The following is a 21,015-nucleotide window of genomic DNA, read 5'->3' as shown; positions in this document are numbered from 1 at the left end:
AATTGATAAGTTCTTAGATCACTCAAAGATAAAATCTAGATTGATTACATATATAAATATATATATGAAACCATCAATATACTTATGATCTTGATAAAATTTAGATTGATTACAGTATGTATATGTACATATATATTAAGTGGTCAATACCTTATGATTTTATAAATGAAAGTACTTTTAACGTGTTCTTAATTGGTAGACAATATCGGATAACATCATATTGAAGAGCAATGTAGTTAACAGATATAGAATTTAATTGTAAATTTTCCATACTTGATAACTTTATAATGTACATTTTTCAAATATATATCAAAAAAAAAAAAAGAGAAAGAAAAGAAAAATGATGACTTTACTTGTTTTAGATTGTATTAATCTTTTAATTAATTAAATCGGAACTTCTTATCAAATTCCTGATAACATCGAATAGATTAAACTTGATTCCACTTTATTCTATTTATTTCCTGTTAAATAATTATTTGATACGCTATTTTAATAATCATATCCGTTTACCTTTGAGACTTTATATAGCAATGTAAACATACTATTAAATAATCTTTAAAATTAAGAGTAGATTTTAGTTTTTATTTCAATGCATGTTAATTTACTAGATTAAAAAAGATACGCTTGGCACCTTCGTGACGTCACACAAGACAACGATATTGATTGGTTAATTTTAACGATTGTATATTCGTAAGCATTATTATATTGCAAGCTGATTGGTTCACGCCGATAGAATGAGCCAATGACAGACGTTCCTTCAGGGAACATTCAATTCTTTTCTCATTTACGTTTGGTTACGTTAAGAATTAATTTACGTATCTATATACAGGGATGAAACATAATTATAATTTATTCTCGAAGTATTTTATAAGAAAATAATATTTCAAATGCATTTTTTCTCGTAATATATGAAGTAAAAGTTATAAACCAATCACGTACGACGATGTAGGAATATACATCACGTGATTGGTTAAGATCAGAGAATGCGAAAATCTTTAAAAATATCGATATTATTCGATAATAAAAGTCTATCGGGAGCGATTGCAGTGGTGAAACGATATTTGACTAAAGATATTTCTAAACAACTTCAGACCATTCTCTAACGTTTATTGTATATATGGAGTATGTATGGCATGATTTGACCGTAGGTGTACAGCCTTTTTCGTGATCAGAGTACAAAAGGATCTGCATACAGATATCATCCGTATGATAGAAAGGACGATTGAAAACGTAATAAAATTTAATAAATTAAGAAATTCGGAACGAAAAAAAATACTTATTGTATAAAAGAAAGTTGTTCCTCGAAATCAGTGGAAGATGCAGGAATCTCAACCGAAAAAAGGGAAAAAGGGTGAGGAAACATTTACTAGTCATTTTTATATCATTTAATTTTATAACAGACAATGTTTATATTAATCCACGTATACGTTATTACATAAATCGAAAGCTATTTTTCGATCTAACAACTGTCGTCTGCTTTTCGTTTAACCTCAATCCTGCCGATAACATATGTGCTTCATGTAACCAACATTTCGTCTCGATATATTGTATTTACGTAACTTTTCGCAATAATCTATCTATTAGAAATTCGATGAAGTATTGTACATTGAAAGAATTCTACGATTATTTTATACATTACTGTGTTCATTTTATAACGTCTATATTTTCTCTATAATATGTGAAATAATAGAATAGCAACATATTTCAAATGCGAAGAAATGAATATTTATATAATTTATTATTACAGATATATGTTGCCAATTCTAACGAATTGAATTTTTTCTTGATATTATCATAAATATTTGAATTTTATACATTGCATGTGCGTATGTTACTATCTTTTTAAAACGTTATATATGATTTAACGCTTTATGATTAATTCTTAATGTATGATATTGGTATCATAAGACAAGATGGTTATAAACTAAAAAAGTATTTGTCCGTATGAATAGCAAGAAGAAAGCGTAACGATAGCGACGAAGACATAGAGAAAGTTTTGGCAGAATTAGAATTGGAATATTCTGGACAGAAAGTACCTGTCAAAGATGTTAAAGATATAAAGGATGTTAAAGAAATTAAAGATAATAAAGAAGTCAAAGATGAATCGGAACAAAAAGTCGACGAGGATAAAAAGAAGAAAGCAAAGAAGGATAAGAAAAAGGATAAAGGTGAAAATAAGGATGTAAAGGAAGATTCGAAAAATGACGTTAATAATGAAGCGGCCGTCGACGACGCAAGTGTTACCGCCGATGACGATATGGAAGGTGGTACCGTAAAAACTGCAGCTCAAAAAAAGAAAGAAAAGAAGGAACGAGAGAAGCAAAAGAAATTGGCTCTAAAAAAAGCAGTGAGTAAGAGAAATTTCAAACGCGTCGTTAGCATACGATATGTAATTTAATCGATAACAAATTTGATCGCAGGAGGCTACCAAAAAAGCTGAGAGCGGTGAAGTAACGAAAAAACCTGAAAGTAACGAAAAGCTAAATGAGAAAAATGTGGAAGAGAAAGTACCTAATACTGCGGAAGCCGAGGGAGATGCGGGTGAAGCCGAGGAAGGAAAGAAGAAGAAGAAGAAAGGTGCTAAAGAGGAAGCTAAAGAAAAAGGTATTTCGTCTTACACTTGCACGACTTTACGCAATATTTCTAAATATGATTTCCACGTACTAAGAGGATCCCAACAAACAATTTCTATATAAATAATATATTTCTACATTTATGTTACATAAATAAACTTATGATTCAGCTAAAGGACCGGGTAAGAAGACCATCGCTGCTATGCAAGAGGCTTTAAGAAAATTAAAGGAGGAGGAAGAACGATTAAAACGAGAGGAGGAAGAAAGGATAAGGCAAGAAGAATTACGGGAGAAAGCTAGATTAGAACAACTTCAATTGGAACAAGAACGGAAGGAAAGAAAAAAATTGAAGGAAAAGCAAAGGAAGGAAAGATTGAAAGCCGAAGGAAAACTTTTAACTACGAAGCAGAAACAAGATAGAGCTAGAGCTCAAGCTATGATCGATGCTCTTAAGGCTCAGGGTTTAGATTTGCCTGATGTGGGAGATAAGAAACCTAGAGCAGGTACGTTTCCAAACGAATATTTTCCAATGAACGATTAATAACGATCTTCGACTTGATAATTCGTTTTGTTAGGAACGAGAGTAAGACAGAATAAGATAAAACAACAAGTGAGCGTGGAAGAAAAAGATGATAAGAAATCGGAAGATACCGAAACGGATACGGATCGAGTTCAAGTTGAAATAGTTGATCAAACGCCAAAGGATGTAAGCGAGAAAAAGGAAGAGGAGGTAAAGGACTCGTGGGATGCTGAAAGTAGCGGCGACGAACAGGAAGAGGAAGGTAATGATCTTTTTATATTTTCTCGCATTTGTCGTTCTTATTGTCCCCTGTCGTTACAAAAGAAGATGTTAATACAACATAGATAAGTCGGATGAAGCGTCGAAAACGCCCGAGGAAACCAAGGAAACGATTTTATCCGATCATCAAGACAAGTCGCGATTGGAAGCGGACTTGGAGAAGAAAGAAACGTCAGAAAGCGAGTCCGAAAGTGAAAGCGAGAGTGAATCAGAATCCGAAGATGAGAGCGAGGAAGATAGTGGATTGGAAGATAAGGTACCGGATGCCGCACGTAAGAAGGAACGTGCGCAAGAACGTATACAAAATCGTCGAATCGAAGCAGAGAAAAAAAAATCGTTAGATAATTTAAGAGCAGCTGTTGTTTGTGTTTTGGGTCATGTAGATACAGGAAAAACAAAGATTCTCGATAAATTAAGAAGAACCAACGTGCAAGATGGCGAAGCAGGTGGTATTACTCAACAAATCGGTGCTACCAATGTACCCATTGATGCTATACAAGAGTCAACGAAACATGTAAAGGGTGTAAGTACATCGTTGCAAACATTTTTTCTCCCACAGATTATATCCCGATTAACTCACTCTCTTTTTCCTGTCTTCTTTTTACACAGTTCGCTGATAAGATATTTAAGATACCGGGACTTTTAATAATAGATACGCCTGGTCACGAATCCTTCAGTAATCTTAGGAGTCGAGGATCTTCTCTTTGCGATATAGCAATTCTAGTGGTGGACATTATGCATGGCTTGGAACCACAAACGATCGAAAGTATAAATCTATTGAAAGCTAAGAAGTGTCCGTTCGTTGTTGCTCTTAATAAGATCGACAGGTAATTAAAAGATTGATCGTTTTGCGATATCAATGGTAATCTGCACGTTGTTAAACGAATCGATATTATTAAACGTTAGATATTTTCTTCGGATAGGTTGTACGATTGGCAAACGATGAATCGAAAGGATGTTCAGGATATTATAAAAAGTCAAGCTATTAATACGCAACGGGAATTTGAGAAACGTTCGAAGGACGTTATAGTGCAATTTGCCGAGCAGGGCCTAAACGCAGCGTTGTTTTATGAAAATCCGGATCCACGTAGTTACGTGTCTTTAGTTCCTACGAGTGCCATAACAGGTACGTGCTATTAGAAATAATCGTATTTATGTATAGTCATAATCGAATTCAATGTATCGAGAGTCTGAGAAAATGATGTACATATACAATTTCCTTTTTTTTTTCTTTCTCTTCTTTTTTCTTTTTTTTTTCTTCTTCTATCATGTAGGTGAGGGCATGGGAAATTTGCTAGCATTAATAGTCGATGCTTCCCAGGGCCCGTTAGCTAAGAGACTAATGTACAGCGAAGAGCTTCAAGCTACTGTACTAGAGGTTAAAGCATTACCTGGCTTAGGAACTACGATAGATTGTATTCTAGTCAATGGTATGTTGAAGGAAGGTGATACGATGATAGTCGCGGGAACTGATGGACCTATAGTTACGCAAATTCGTTCCCTTCTTATGCCGCAACCGTTAAAAGAATTAAGAGTAAAGGTTGGTCGTTTAAATGATTTATTATCCAATTATGATCCTATCTTTTTTTTTATTATACGTTCTTATTATTCGTTAGAATGCATATATCGAGCATCGCGAAGTCATGGCCGCGCAAGGTGTTAAGATCGCTGCGAAGGATTTAGAAAAAGCTATTGCAGGTATATTCGAAACGTTAATTATTGTTATAAAATTAATTGGACCAAGCTAATAATATTCCTTTATATATCTTCTCCTTTAGGATTGAATCTTCAAGTCGCTCAAAAACCAGACGAAGTCGATGTCCTTAAAGAAGAAATATCGAAAGAACTCAGCAGTGCTCTTGGAAATATACGACTTGCCGAAAGAGGTGTATACGTCCAAGCGTCAACATTGGGTGCATTAGAAGCTTTGTTAGATTTCCTTAGAAGCAGCAAAATTCCGGTGAGTGGTATCAACAAATTTAGAGAAAAAATTTTAGATATACATATATATATGTGTGTGTGTGTGTGTGTGTGTGTGTGATTTCTACCGTACCTATGTGCGTCGATGAACGATCTTTTATGTATCTTAAAAAATGAACTAGATGTCGCCGCGTGTCATTTTTTCTTTCCGTTTTTCTTTTTTTTTTTTGGTTTCAAGCTTAACTCTTTCACTAGATGTCGCGATCAGTCGTAAAAGACGGCGAACGTTCGTCGCGTTAATGTAAAACCGAACGAAAAATTTATTAATTCGATAACCTCGAAGAATCATCGGATATTAAACATAAAAAAAAAAGACACGGTGGAAGGAGAATGAACGATCGTAAGCAATTAGCATTGTTCGTACAAATTTTTATCCCGCTAGTACATCGATTATTAATTGGAAATATTACACATAATGCATAAATTTCAACTAGTATCTTACGAGTTACAAAAAAAAAAAGAAAAAAAAAAAGAGAGAATTTTCATTTTTTTTCTGTTTCTTTTATCTCTTAAATAATCACACGTAAGAGTAGAACGAACGATGAACGATAAAACCATTGGAAAGGTACAACTCCATTTTTTTTTAACGTACATTGTCATACGAACAACGATGCAACCTGTTCCGTTGCGCGTATAGCTTTGTCGTTGTTGGAATTGGTTCTTTTTGCAAAATTTTATAACCGCAAAAACTCTAGTGTCTTGCAAGCGGTCGATGTGTTACGAAATGCTCGAGAAAAGGATATAAGGTACAATGGTAGATGTAAGAAAGAGAAAGAGAGAGAGAGAGAGAGAAGAGGTAGGGAGCAAAGTAACGAGAAAGAGAGGGAAAGAGAAAGAAAAATAAAGAGGGAAGGAAGGCAGGCAGGCAGGCAGGGCTAGTCGTACACACGCATCGCAAACGAACGCGTGTTCGTCGTCGCTCAAGGCAGGAGAAGAGTGATAGAGGGAGAGAGAGAGAAAGAGAAAGAGAGAGAGACAAGAACAGAAGGGTATAACAGAGAGAGAGAGAGAGAGAGAGAGAGTGAGCAGCAACGAACCACTTCCTTCTTAACAGTTTAGCAGGATACGGCTCATTGGTCGCACACGGTGCTTGTAGTCGTGATCCATCGTGCTATCAGCCGTGCGGTACATCCGTGGGCACGCCTCGTAGTCTTCTACAGGGTGTCTTAATTGCGCATTCACCGCCATGCGAGAAAGAAAGAGAGGGGGGATAGATTTGAACTTTGCGTCTATCGGTTTAGGACGTCTCAACGTATAAAAAATATTTGATTTCAATTATACACCGTATATGGGGAAAGAAAAGAAAAGAAAAAGAAAGAGAAAAGGAAATCGTCAGATATTTTTTATTCTATAGGTAAAATTCACGTTAACGGGGAGCCGCCATTTTGTAAACGAGTAGAGGTTATATCGAATATTGTAACTGCGTGATCGAAAGAGAGAAAGATATATATATTTATATTTATAAATTTCTTTGATATTGAAATGTGTTTATTAATGATAGATATTAGTAGAGAATGGATATGAGTAGAGATTGTTTCGCATATCGTAATTATGCGATTAAGATATATATATACATACATATATATATATGTATATTTGTAATATTTGATTATTAATTTTTTCGATATCGAAATATTGTATTTATTAGTGATCGATAATTCGTAGAGAACAAAGTATATAATTTTCTTTTCGCTTTCACCATAAAATTATTTTCTTTGAAGCGTTTACCACGTTCACGATTTTTTAAAAGGTTAGAATATACGATAGAGAAAAAGAGAGAAAGAGAAAAAAGAAAAACAGAGAGAATGAAAATGAAAGAAAGAAAGAGAGAGAGAGAGAGAGAGAGAGAGAGAGAAAATGTTGGTTTGTTACTAATCGAAGTAACGTATCGTCCGAGGCGGCCTTAAGGCTGTCCTTGCTCGGGTTATGAATGGGCTCTCCCCCCCACTCTATCTCGCACGATCACGCGGCTACGTGACGTCACGTTTATCGCATGCACGCACAGCCGAAGAGGTAGCTATGTATATAGACGTACGAGCGACAGCGCGTACACGTATAGCCTATCGGCTACGTCCCCCGTATACAGAGTATACGCATATACATACACATACATTCACACACGTGTAACAATCTCACGTGGGGACTCCAAATAAGTACGATATGTCTGTATATATACATATGTTTGGAAAGGGACGAAGGAACACCGTGCACATGTATGTATGTATGTATGTATGTATGTATAAGAGCGAGCTTCCAACATGAGGAACCCTCTCTCCTCTTTTTCTCCTCCTCATTCTCCTCATCCTCCTTCTCCTCTTTCTCTTCCTTCCTTCTCCCCCTTTCGTTCGTTCGTTCGTTCGTTCGTTCGTCCGTCGAAGCTTGCTCGCGCACGCACGCACGCGCGCACGGATGTGTGTAGGCTGAAAAAAAGGAATACGTGACCAACGTACAGGAAACTGCCCACACTGGGAGCGAGAGTACCGTGGGTGGACGGACGGTCGGAGGGTGGGAGGGACGGAGGGACGGAGGATTCTCGAATCGTTTGCCTTTTCGGCATAAAGGGTTATGCACAACCGAAAAGGAGTGAATACTCGTTAATGAAACTGCACGTACTCTACGTGATGTGTATGTGTGTGTATACATACATATATACACTCGAATATTTATATGTATGAGAATGATACGTGCTTGTATAAGTATGTCGATATACATAGGATGTCCATTAAAGGAGAGCACACGATTTCTGTATCTTTTCAAGAGTAGAAAAGCGTATGATTCTTTTATTCTTTTTTTTTTTCTTCTTCTTCTTCTAATTTTCTTTGATTTCCTTTTTTCCTTCTTTCTCTTTTTCGTTTCTTTTCCTTTCTTTTTTGTAAGCGAAAGCAATGCACGCTTACAAAAAAGTGCAATGCACCACTTTTCTTTTTCACTTGTTCGATTATTATAACCAGGAAATGCAATTTCTCATTACGTCGCATCCGTCGATTCATTTTTGCGCTCCACGGCCCGTATGGGAACCGCCGGATATTTCTTTCCTTCTTTTCCTCTTTCTTCCCTCTTCTCCTCTCTCTTTCTCTTTCTTTCTCTCTCTCTCTCTCTCTCGCTCTCTCTCTCTCACACACACACACACATACACGCGCGCGAGCGCGAATACACTTACGTACACACGCGTTCGCGCACTTACATGTATTTATCTATATACCTACTAACTCGTACACAGACAGGAACTTCTCTATCTCTCTTTTATCCCCGTTCCTTCCTTCTAATAACGACGAAAGATCGCACGATTTCTAGCCCCGCTAGATCGTACTAGGTAATCGTGAAATTATACTCTCCTCGTTTCTTCTTCCTTTATAACGATCTATGTACTCTTTCGTCGTACAGATACGCACACTCGTTATTTCTCTCTCTCTCTCTCTCTTTCTGTCTTTCTTCCTCTCTTCTTATTTTTCTTTTTCTCTTATTTTTTCTTTTTTCGTTTCTCTCGATCGAAACTCGAGTTTTTGACTTTCGTCGAAGTCAAGAGATAAAGAGATAGGAGCGACCTCTTTTTCTTTTTTTTTTTTTTTTTTTTTTGTTGGGACGAGGAGGGTTGCATGATAGCACTTTCACAAAATCACATCGGCAGGTGATAAAAGACGATTTTTGGAGATTTCCAAGCAACGCTATCTTAATATTCTTTACGTGTTTACTCGAGAATGTTAGAGAGAGAAAGACAGACAGACAGAGCGAGAGAGAGAGAATATGGTTTAACGCGAGCGGTTACTTTTGTACAAACTTTTACAAAATATTGTTTTTCTTGATTGAAACGTTAAAGAGGATACGAGCAATACGATTTGAATCTTCTGTAACAAAATTTTTGTTTTAGTTTAAAAGAAATGTTATACGATATTAAAGTTGTAATACGATTTCGTATTTTAATGTAAACTATATTATATATATTTAAGAAACCATTACTTTTGTATATGAGGTTGAAATTTAAATTTTTGCTATGAGAAAAAATGAAATAAGACTGCATAAGATTTATTTGGATTAGTATTTTATAATTAAGATTGCATATAATTAACATAATTTTCTTCATGTAATGTGTGTGTATCTAAGATTTTAAGATATTAAGATATCTAAGATATATGTGTCTGTGTGAGATAGTTCGAATTGATAAGTTTAAAAATATTTTAACCAATATTTTGAATATTTTGAAATTTTGAAAACATTTTCGTCCAAATATTTGATCGGTTAGAAAATAGTACAAGGTTTTAGATCAAACAATCCGGATTAAGATATTTTTAGATCGAATTGAAAAGATCAAAATTACGATAATTGATATGAGATTTTGAAAAAAGAAATCTTTTATTCTGATACATTCGATCAGCGTTGAAAGATAATAAAAAGAGTTCTTAGATCAAATTGTTCGGATTCTTGGATCTAATTGAAAAGATTACAATTGTATCGATAGATATGAAATTTTGAAGAAACGAAAAAGAAAGATTTTTTTTTTTTTTTTTTAATATATTTAATTAAGAGATAGAAGATAATATTTTAGAAAGAGTTCTTAGATCAAATTGCTTAGATTATTTTGAATGCTCGGAAAAATGATTCGTGCTCGTACTGGCAATTTCTTTTTGTATCGACGAACGATTATTAATCAGCTTGCGTGTTAGCTAGTTACTTCCAAGAAGGTAGTGCGTGTCCCGGTTAACTATCGATTCCGATACTGTTCGTTTAAACAGGACGAGGACAGGAAGACGCTTGATAAGAATCGTTAATTCGGTAAGGTCGTTCATTTCTTCTTTCGTTCGTTGGTTCGTTCGTTCGCGATTCATCGTTTTGCTCACGCAATCGACTCGACTCGACTCGACTCGACTCGACTCGACTCGACTCGACTCGACTCGACTCGACTCGACTCGACTCGACTCGACTTGACTTGACTCGATTTGATTCGATTCGATTCGATTCGATTCGATTCCATTCGATTCGATTTGATTCTAAGACGTCGATAGGACTTTTATTTCTTATTTATAATGACGATTAATGAAAATTAATTCGTTCGTTAATACAATATATTTCCATATACATAGTTGCATAAAAGAATGCGAACAGTTTTCTCATATTTACATATCTATACATTAATATTCTTTTTATACGTGTAATAAAAAGTATTGTTGCATATGCACTTACTATATACGTCTACTTGCATTATATTTTTATATACAATATGTGTATATATATATATATATATATATATATATATATATATATATACACAATATAGATATGTAAAAATTGTTGCATATGCAATTGTTACAAGACTTATCTATGCGTTATATCTGTCATATACATGTATGCATATAATACGAGGAAATTATTGCATATGCAGTTGCTGCAATACATCTATGCATATCATATGCAACACATAATCCTATTATATGTATATGCATACTAATGCAGCTCTACAAAAAATATTTAATGAAACATTTAAAAAGATATTTGCAACGATATTACAAAGAACTGTTGAAAAAAATATTTAGAAATAAATAAACTAAAATATTAAAAAAGAATATTAAAAAAAAAAATCTTTCTCTTAACGGTACAAAAATTGACGTCGGAAAATAACGAAATATAATATAATATCATTTCTAATATAAAAATTGATCTTCGTTGCATTACTCGAAACTCGAATATTACTTTAACTTTTAATGTTCTCTTTCTCTCTCTCTTCTTTTCGCCCTTTAACTCATTCACTTGAATGTATCCATACGTATATGCAACATACGATCCTATTATCAAATATAGCTATACAAAATATAAAAAAAAAATACATATACAAATTAAAGTATCTTTCTCTTAACACAGTAAAAATTGATATTGCAAAGTAAACAATGTAACTCTTAATATAAACATTTATTTTCATTTGCATTACCCGAAACTCCAATGTAATTTTAACTTTTGACGTTTCTCTCTCTCTCTCTCTCTCTCTCTCTCTCTCTCTCTCTCTTTTCTCTCTTTCTCTTTCTCTCACACACACACTCACATTCACTTTTATCGTATTATATGTACTGGTTCTTTCAATACTGCATCCTGCGTCAAGTGCACCTAAGAGAGCGGACGAAGGAGCAGCTCCTTCTCTCTCTCTCTTTCTCTCTTTCTCTCTATGTGCATCGGCAACGGCAAACGGCAAACGGCAACGCAGCAGGAAAAGATGGCTCGTTTCCTCGCATTGTTTTTAACCGTGTGGTGTTGTATATAAGTCTGAGCTACGCGCAGGGACATGGGAGCGGATGCGGGGTGCAGACACGCGAACGTACGCCGGTCTACCGACTGTATATGTATACATATATGCACCGGCATCGCGGCCTTTTACAAGTCGCGATATATCCGCGCGCGTTTTCATGATTCAACGGAAGCCACGCGAATATGAAAAGAGGAACGAGAGAGAGAGAGAGAGAGAGAGAGAGAGAGAAGGAGAGGGAAGAGAAAAAGAAGAGAGATAATTAAAATTCTTAATTAGAGTTCCTAAGGAAGAATTTATTATTTTTTATTATCTCTTTTTTCTTTTTTCCTTTCTTTTCCTTTCACTTCTTTTCTATTTTCTATTTTTTCTTCTTTCTTTCGAACCAATATCGAGAAAATATTTTCTTATTAAATTTCTACAGATTAATTTTCCTCTCTCTGTCTAGCTCTCTCTCTCTCTCTCTCTCTCTCTCTCTCTCTCTCTCTCTCTCTCTCTCTCTTTTGCTCGTTTATTCTCTTTCTAATTTCGTCTCCGTTATCGAGCTAGTTAAATAAGTTACGATCACGAAATCAAATTCGACGTCACTACCGGTAAGACAGGATGCCACAGAGATAGATAAAGAGAGAAAGAGAGAGAGAGAGAGAGAGAAAATGAGAGGTAGAGAAGGAGCCAAGTTTAGCAAACTCGAGTTTAATAAATTAGCATTTCCTTCTTCGGGAAACGTTCCGTTGTTACGACGAGAGGCTATAGAGGATCTGTGTGCCCTACCGGCTGATTTTAAATGCCGGAAGTCGACTCTCTTCTCTCTCTCTCTCTCTCTCTCTCTCTCTCTCTCTCTCTCTCTATCTATCTATCTATCTATCTCTCTCCCTCTCTCGACTTCCTGCCGTTTATACCAACATTTCTTTCCTTGGTAACATCTGCCGTCCGTCGTTGCTCCAATGATCGTTCCTCCCCCCTTCCCTTTATCCTCCTCCTCCTCCTCCTCCTCCTCCTCCTCTTCATCCTCTTCTTCTTCCTCTCTTTACTACCTCTCTTCCCAACGCCGCTCGATCTTTTTCCTTCTTTATCGAAGCTTCGCGGTATACCTCGTTTAAAATCATTAAGAAATTCAAATTTTGTTCTCTTTTTTCTTTTTCTTTTTTTTTTCTTTCTTTCCCTTCTCCTCTCGCTTCCACCTCCTCCCTTCGATGTCAAATTTGGATACCTACCACTTTCTAATGGGGGCCCACGCATAATCTTCGTTGAACTCGGTCAATGATCCTCCCGTCGTATTCCTCTCTGTCTCCTTGATCTTCAGGTATGCAGGCAGGGGTTTAAGTTAGATCGTTCGTTCGTTCGTTCGGTCCGTCGGTCGGTCCGTCGGTCGGTCGGTCGGTTGGTTGGTCGGTCGGTCGGTCGTTCGAAGAAATCCACCGGAAGTCCTAAAAAGCAACGTTATCTCGTAAATGCCTACCAAAATGGATCGTACCAGCTTTCGTCCATATCTTTTTTCTTTTTTTCCCCTTTTTCCTTCTCTTCTTTTTTTTTCCTTTTTTTTCTTTCTTTTCTGTTTCCCTTTTCTTTCTTTCTTTCTTTTTTTCGTTAGTCGAATAACAACCAACTTTTTTCATTCTCTCTTTCTCTCTCTCTCTCTCTCTCTCTCTCTCTCTCTCTCTCTCTCTTTACACTTGATGTATATTATCAATCTTTAAAAAATTAAATCGTAATTTAAAGACACAATCAATCACTTCGATCGATTATGTTTCTCTTTCTCTCTCTCTCTCTCTCTCTCTCTTTCGTTCTCTATCTTTCTTTCTTTCTATGTCAATATACATGATGTATATATACGTAAATGCATATATGCGTATATAAACGGTGTCGAAAAAAAAAAAGAAAAGAGAGAAGATGAAATACAAAGAAAATTTACGCATTCCGGAATTTTCTCTGATACTAGGAACACGCCGCGAGAATACACACGTATGTATATACGTATGTATTCATATAAGTACGCGGGTAAGGATAGGCAGGGATGATTAAATGGCGCCTTGGTTGACGCCGCCGAATAGCTTGTTTGTAGGTCCCCATCGGTGCGTTTATTTCTACGCGTTGCGTCTCGTCGCACCGCCCGGCCGAATCCGGACGGCATGCGTCACAAGTTATTTTTACGTCACATCGTCTGTCTCTTCGTACTCTCTCTCTCTCTCTCTCTCTCTCCCTCTCTTTCTCTCTCTTTCTCTCTCTCTCTCTCTCTCTCTCTCTCTCTCTCTCTCTCTCTCTCTCTCTCTCTCTCTCATATGTATCTATCTCTCTATCTTTCTCTCTCATACGTTTGTATGCACGTGTCCTCTCTACACGATCGTTTATTCGTGTGGGTGTTACACGTGAAAAGAGAACGTATACGGAAGATTTAATATATACATATACTTATATATCACACATATATACACACACACACAATATATATATATATATGCATGTATGCATTTTCTTCTTATGCGACAATAAATCGTTCATCCTAAATCTAAATTTTAATCGCTCGATGTTTTCTCGTTTGTTTTCTCACAGTATTCTGGTATACGAATTGGACCGGTCGTGAAGAAGGACGTGATGAAGGCCTCGATTATGCTTGAACACGACAGTCAGTGAGTATCCTTTAATTTGTACTCTTCTTTTTTTTTCTTTCTTCATTCTCTCTCTCTCTCTCTTTCTTTCTTTCTCTCTCGATTCCTTCATCGACTAAGGAAGTACGCTAGTTTACTCCACAGAGTTTTACATAAGCAACACTTTCTTTTGCTCTATCGCACAGATATGCCACAATTCTGGCGTTTGATGTAAAGATAGAGAGGGACGCACAAGAACTTGCCGACTCGTTGGGAGTTAAGATTTTCCAAGCCGACATCATCTACCACCTGTTCGACAAGTTTACATCCTACAGGGAGGAACTTAAACAACGCAAGCGAGACGAGAATAAACACATTGCCGTTTTTCCTTGCAAACTACGTGTCTTACCGCAGGTAAAACTTACATAAACATGTCTACATATACATCGTATATCGTATATCGTATATCGTATATCGTATTGCGGGTGAAATGTCTATGAGTGGTGCAAAAGAAAAAAAAGGATAAAAAACAATCCAGTTTCGTTCATTCGTTCGTTCATTCATTCATTCGTTCGTTCATTCATTCAGTAAGTCAGTCAGTCATTCACAGTTTTCATTTCATTCATTTCTCTTTACGCAGTATATCTTCAATTCAAGAGATCCTATAGTGATGGGCGTTATGGTTGAAGCCGGTATCATTAAGGAAGGAACGCCGCTCTGCGTGCCAAGTAAAGATGTGAGTAATTCGATTTTGTTTGTTTGTTTGTTTATTTTCTTTTTTCTTTTTTTTTAAATTTGTTTCCGCTTAACCCTAGAGACTGTGATTTTCGTTAAGTGTCGAGAGAACTCTTAAACGTTTTCTAGCTTCTTCATTTTTTCTTGTATTTTTTTCTTTTCTTTCTTTTTCTTGATATATTTTTTTTCTCAACAATTACGAACGTATACAAATGTGACGTAGGAGAAAGGGAGTGAGAGGCCAGTCTGGTAATGACGAATAACGTAGGTAGAATCTTTTCGCGAAAGATTCGCGTGGGAGATTCGAAGTATTCGCGTTGTGTTTACTATTATATTAGAACTACTACGGTTTGATAGGGTATGGAATTATTTCTTTATCTGTTTCTTTTTTTTTTTTTTCATCACATTTGCTTACTCCAGTATTCTTTTTTGCAATTGGTATATACCTACGAATTTTCGATCGAATTTTCAACTTATTTTGAAATACATTATATATACATATATATAATACATATTTATTATATATAAATATATATATATAAATTATATATATGTAAACAAAATAAATATTTGTTACATATATATAATATAATACAAATTATATATGTATATATATAAAATGGATGAAATAAGAGAAATAGAACAACGATGAGAGGAGTGGAAATGGAAATGGAAATGGAAATGGAAATGGAAATATAGAAGAAGGGGAGAGTAGGAAGGTGTTGGATACTCTCTCCGTGATCATTGTTGAGCGTAGGTGAACTCGTTCCTCCACAAGGTATATGGGCGATCCAGTTGGTTGGATCGATCGACTCGATCAAACGGCTGGACGTCTCTCTCTGTGTACCGACTCGACTCGACTCAACTCAACTCAACCCAACTCAATTCAACTCAACTCGACTCGAATCCGCGCGGTCCCCTATTCGAAGTCTCTTTCTCTTCCTCGTAGGAGGAAGATAGTGGGTAGTCGATCCCTCTGGCCTCACCTTACGCGGTAACGTGCGAGTGTTACAGGTTGCCTAGCCTTGATTTCGTAGGCGTTCGGACCCGCACCCGGTGAATTCCCAAGCTTCGAAAAGGAGATAAGAGGAAATCGTGAAAAGAAAAAAAAAGAAAAGAAAGGAGAAATATAATCGTTCTCTTTTTTTTTCTTTTTTTCTTTTTTTTTTTTCTTTAGAAACGAGAAAGATAATAGAGCGGTCATTTCTTAAAACGAACGAGAACATTGTCCGATGATTGATAAAATAAAAAAAAAGAAAATTCTTTTTTTTTTCTTTTCCTATTTTTTCTTTATTCTTCTTCTTCTTTTTTCTTTTTCTTTTTCTTTTTTTTTTTTAAGTGTAAACGCAAAAGAACTTTAATAAATTCTTGGAAGAGGGACGGGTGGAGAGAAAAAAGTAGTTGATTTCGCCATTTGTAAAATCAATTTAATCCTTTCTCGAGACCTTTCTAATGTAAATTTTTTGTTTTTCGTAACCCACTCGATATTACCAAGCCTATAAATTGTAGTTGCGCGATTTGAAAATAAAAGTTAGCCGAGAAAAGATAGAAGAAACGTTTTGAAATCGGCCAGAAAATTTCTCGACCAGCTCTTGTATTTTCTTACTTCGATGAATTCTTTTTACGATGTAATCGAACAAAATAATTCTCATGTTTTGAATCATTGATATAAAAAAGTAGTATACTTCTTCATTGAAAAAAAAGAAAAAAGAAACAATATATATATACATACACATATACAATCTTATTGAATAATTTTTATGAAATAATTGACTAAAAAAATATTGCATTTTAAATAAGTAATTAGCCAAACTAAAGCGATTCTGGTAAGTTTGTCGTTATATATAAATATCATTTTATGAATGCGTTTAGAGAGACAGTGACGGACAGACAGAGAGACAAACAGAGAGAGAGAGAGAGAGAGAGAGAGAGAGAGAGATCAAAGTTATAAAGCTGTTCTAGCTTCTGTATAAGGGGCATTCCCGAAGCGTATATGTGAGTATATATGTATCTCGTAGAAAGCAACTCCGACCACGTATGTAGCTCTGGCCCACGCGCAACTCCAAACCCAGACTGGTCGGCCGTGTCCCGGCGAGTTTATTTTTGACTTTTTAAACCGAACGTTTCGCAAACTCGTGAAACTCTGTCGCGAAGTAGGCAGACTAACCTCGCGGCATCCTCCTCCGCCAATTAGAGGAACCCCGACATTTTTTAGCCTGGTATATATGGTTCTTAAGAGCGGAAGTTATATCGTGCTCTCATCCGGTCTCTCTATCTCTCTCTCTCTCTCTCTCTCTCTCTCTCTCTCTCTCTCTCTCTCTTTCTCTCTCTATGTATCTATCTATCTATCTCTTCCTCTCTTTTTCGATGTACGATAGTAACTCCTACTATGTTGTTTCGTGACACTTTATGACTACGATGAAAATAATAATTTCTAATCATTCTCAAGACGTAATGTTTTTATTTTATTTTATTTTATTTTTTGTAATTTTCTTTTCTTCCCTTTTTTTATCATTGATCAGATCAATTAGATAGAATTTTGGTTTGTTGGAATAAACGATCTACAATGAATAATTTGTTTAGGATTGTACAGTCGCCGTATTTTGCATCCGGTCTCTTCTTTCTTTCTTTCTTTCTCTCTCTCTCTTTCTTTTTTCTTTTTTTTTTTCTTTTCGATGTACGATAGTAATTCTTATTGTGTTGTGTTTCGTGACACTTTATGACTACGATGAAAATAATTTCTAAATATTTTTGTGACAATGATTAGTTCGGTAGAATTTTAGCTTGTTCGATTGGTTGATTTAATGAATGATTTAAATAATGTTTAGGAAAGTTCAGAAAAGAATTTAATAATTACTTATCATTTTATACATGTAATAAAAATAAATTTATTTTGATTTCGTTAGCCAACGAACATACTTCATTCTTTTTTTCCTTCTTCGCGTTGGAATTCGAGGATAAATTTAAAGTGCTTTAGTGATCGTTGATTTAATGTTTGCGAAATGCATACGATTGTTCATTTTAATAATTTATTTTAAATCGTTTAGATGACGAATATGTCGATGAACATACTTCATTTTTTTTTCTCCTTCATATTAAAATTTTAGAATAAATTTAAAGTATCTTAGTGATCGTTGCTTTAATGTATACGAAATGCATACGATTATTCATTTTAATAATTCACTTTAAATTGCTTAGCCTACGAACGCGTAGATGAACATACATTTTATTTTATTTTATTTTATTTTATTTTATTTTATTTTATTTTACTTGTTTTTATTTTTTTATTTTATTTTTTTTTGTTCCTCCTTCACGTTGAAATTCAGATATAAATTTACGATTGTTTATTTTAATAATTTACTTTAAACTTGTTCAGCTAATGAACTTTTTCACGAATATATATTATTTCATTTCTTTCCTCCTTTTTTTTTTTTTTTGCTTTCATTTTCATATTGAAATTTAAGAATAAACATTAAGTGTCTCAATGAAGTGTCTCGATACATACATATATATAATGGAAATGCATATAATTATTCCTTTTAATAATTCACTTTAAATCGCCGAACCTACGAACATGTAGATGTACATACATTTTATTTTATTTTATTTTATTTTATTTTATTTTATTTTATTTTATTTTATTTTTTATTTCTCCCTCACGTTGAAATTTAGATACAAATTTACGATTATTTACTTTAAACTTGCCCAGTCAATGAACGTGTCCAGGAATATACATTATTCCATTTCTTTTCTTTCTTTTTTTTTCTTCTATTTTCATATTGAAATTTAAGAATGAAATGCTTGATACACCCATACACACACACACACACACACACATATAATGGAAACGCATACGATCGTTCATTTTTGTTCGTTCCTTTTTTTTTTTGAATGGTTGGCCGCGATATCGACGCGACTCGCGTTTGTCGGGTCATCGAGCGTGCTCGTCTCTCTGTCGGCAGAGAGTGTTGTATTATAGTTAGAAAAAGAAAAAGAAGGGAAACCGATAATGTGCGGCGAAGGAAAGAACGGCAAGGGAACGGCAAGTAAACGGCAATGCTAAAAGAATCCGCCGGATATCCGTTCGGCGTTAAAGAGCCTATCGAGGCCGTTGCGCAACGTGTACGTGCCGATAACGTACGTTCCGAAAGAAGGCGTGGAAATGCGTCCTCGTACGAGAGAAGTGTTAGGACGGAAAAATGGCGAGGAGGGAAGGAGAGGAAAAGAAACAAACGACGAGGGAGGGAAATCATAAAAGAAAAAGAAAAAAATATATTTACGATTTTCTTTTCTTTCAAAGATTCATTGAATCTTTGAATTTATTTTTTATGAGTATATACGTACGTCAAATATATTTATTATACACATACATACGGTGATCTATTTGATCTATATATATATATATATAGGATCTTTTCTGATCAAAAGTTATTTAAAAAATAAGCAAAATAAAAATAAAAAGAAATGTCAATTATTTGGATATAAAGATTTCATCGTACTACTAATCATTTATTTATCGTAAATCATTAGAAAATATTCACATTTTCTAATCGATACGATAAAAAAGTTCAATCTTCAATTATCCACTTATTTGCATCGGTCATAAATCTTTTTTATCGTATATAAATCTTTAATTAACAATATGCTCTTTGTTCAAATGAAAACTATTGAAAAATTAATCGGATCCAAAGGGTCATCGTTTTGTCCATAGTAATCATTTTCTTATATGGATCATCAATTGTTAAACTTAACGCGGAGCAAACAAATCTAATGAATATACACAAACACATACTGTGTATATGTTAATAACTTTCTAAAGATGATCATGAGAAAAAAGATCAAGATTTACTTATTGGAATAATTAATCTTTTTATTTGATTCATCGAAAATCATGTGAATATATAACATACGTATGTATATATTATATATATATATATCTTATCTAGCTTTCTAAAAAAAAAAAAAAGATAAAAATAAGTCATTATAAATATCGTTAAAATTCAGTCGTTTTTACAAAAAAAAAAAAAAAAAAAATCGTTTTCTGTCATATGAAAAACAAAAAATTTGATTCGTTAGTAAATTTCTTTTTTTCTGACTCGGATGTTCCTCCCCCTCCTTTCATCGTAGTATCACGTTATACCATACATACATACATACATACATACATACATACATACATACATACATACATACATACATACATACATACATACATACATACATACATATATATATATATATATATATATATATGTATGTATGTATCCATGGTCCCGTGAAATTCGACGCGCCTAGGCGAGCGCGGGGTATAACAATGCTTGCATACCGAGGCAAATAATTCGCGTGGTACGTGCTGCATCACGCGGCCACGGGTGTGCCGTTTTTTTCTGCGTAAGCCTTTGCGACTTCCTTTCACGACGATCACGCTCCGTTCACCGCTCCCGACCTATATCGCTTAGCTCGTTCTCGCTCGTTCCTTACCACACATCGAGAGAGCGCCTTGCCGTCTGCTGCCGTGAGATTCTACATCCGGCCGGGATTAGTGTTTCTTAAATTTTTGTCTAACGGAAAGAAAAAAATAAAAAAAAAAGAAGTAAAAACAGAAATAAAAAAAAAAGAGTAAAAATCAAAATAAGAAAAAAAGAATAAGAAGATAACGAAAATGGAACGAAACGAAATAAAAAAGAAAATAGAGAGAGTACGAAAAAATGGAACGAGGAAAATAGGCAAGAATATTTTTACGATAGTGACAGAAATAAAAAGAAGAGAGAGAGAGAGAGAGAGAGAGAGAGAGAGAGAGAGAGAGAGAGAGACAGAGACAGAGACAGAGAACAAATACTTTTTTTGTCCTGCAAGATCATTTCTTTTTCTTTTGGATCATTTTAGTTTATATCGTTTCTCTCTCTCTTTCTCTCTGTCTCTCTCTCTCTTTCTTTTTTTTATATATATTATTGTTTTAACAGTATCGTTTTTTTTCAAGTGAAAAAAATAAAAAGAAACGTAAAATTAAAGAACGGGAGACGAGTAATTTCCGTCCGGGAAAGATCAAAGTCGTTGCTCGGGCAAGCCAAGCAGCGACCGAGGAAGTCTCGATTAGGCGCGGCGATGATGGTG

General features: G+C 34.9%; 1 protein-coding gene and 1 long non-coding RNA gene across 3 annotated transcripts in view; one reads left to right on the top strand and one right to left on the bottom strand.

The window, feature by feature from the left end:
- The first annotated feature begins 1,035 nt into the window (after positions 1-1,035).
- Positions 1,036-21,015, top strand: part of LOC127063012 (eukaryotic translation initiation factor 5B) — a 32,699-nt gene continuing 12,719 nt past the window's right edge. Inside the window, exons 1-14 of the mRNA XM_050992153.1 lie at positions 1,036-1,351; positions 1,953-2,347; positions 2,421-2,604; positions 2,744-3,076; positions 3,149-3,355; positions 3,438-3,895; positions 3,982-4,199; positions 4,296-4,498; positions 4,647-4,912; positions 4,989-5,070; positions 5,151-5,332; positions 14,132-14,208; positions 14,373-14,580; positions 14,807-14,902. Coding sequence (XP_050848110.1) covers positions 1,318-1,351; positions 1,953-2,347; positions 2,421-2,604; positions 2,744-3,076; positions 3,149-3,355; positions 3,438-3,895; positions 3,982-4,199; positions 4,296-4,498; positions 4,647-4,912; positions 4,989-5,070; positions 5,151-5,332; positions 14,132-14,208; positions 14,373-14,580; positions 14,807-14,902 — 2,943 coding nt within the window. The 5' untranslated portion in view covers positions 1,036-1,317. The remainder of the gene's footprint in view (positions 1,352-1,952; positions 2,348-2,420; positions 2,605-2,743; positions 3,077-3,148; positions 3,356-3,437; positions 3,896-3,981; positions 4,200-4,295; positions 4,499-4,646; positions 4,913-4,988; positions 5,071-5,150; positions 5,333-14,131; positions 14,209-14,372; positions 14,581-14,806; positions 14,903-21,015) is intronic.
- Positions 11,172-21,015, bottom strand: part of LOC127063026 (uncharacterized) — a 13,896-nt gene continuing 4,052 nt past the window's right edge. The window contains exons 2-4 of one of the 2 annotated variants that reach the window (XR_007781244.1): positions 20,228-20,462; positions 12,796-13,008; positions 11,172-12,672 (exon numbers count right to left, since the gene is read on the bottom strand). This is a non-coding gene — a long non-coding RNA (uncharacterized LOC127063026). The remainder of the gene's footprint in view (positions 12,673-12,795; positions 13,009-20,227; positions 20,463-21,015) is intronic. The other variant, XR_007781245.1, reaches the window with a different exon arrangement.

The sequence above is a fragment of the Vespula vulgaris genome, chromosome 4, assembly GCF_905475345.1.
Source record: "Vespula vulgaris chromosome 4, iyVesVulg1.1, whole genome shotgun sequence".
Taxonomy (NCBI): Eukaryota; Metazoa; Arthropoda; class Insecta; order Hymenoptera; family Vespidae; genus Vespula; species Vespula vulgaris.
This window is presented reverse-complemented; position numbering and strand designations above follow the sequence as displayed.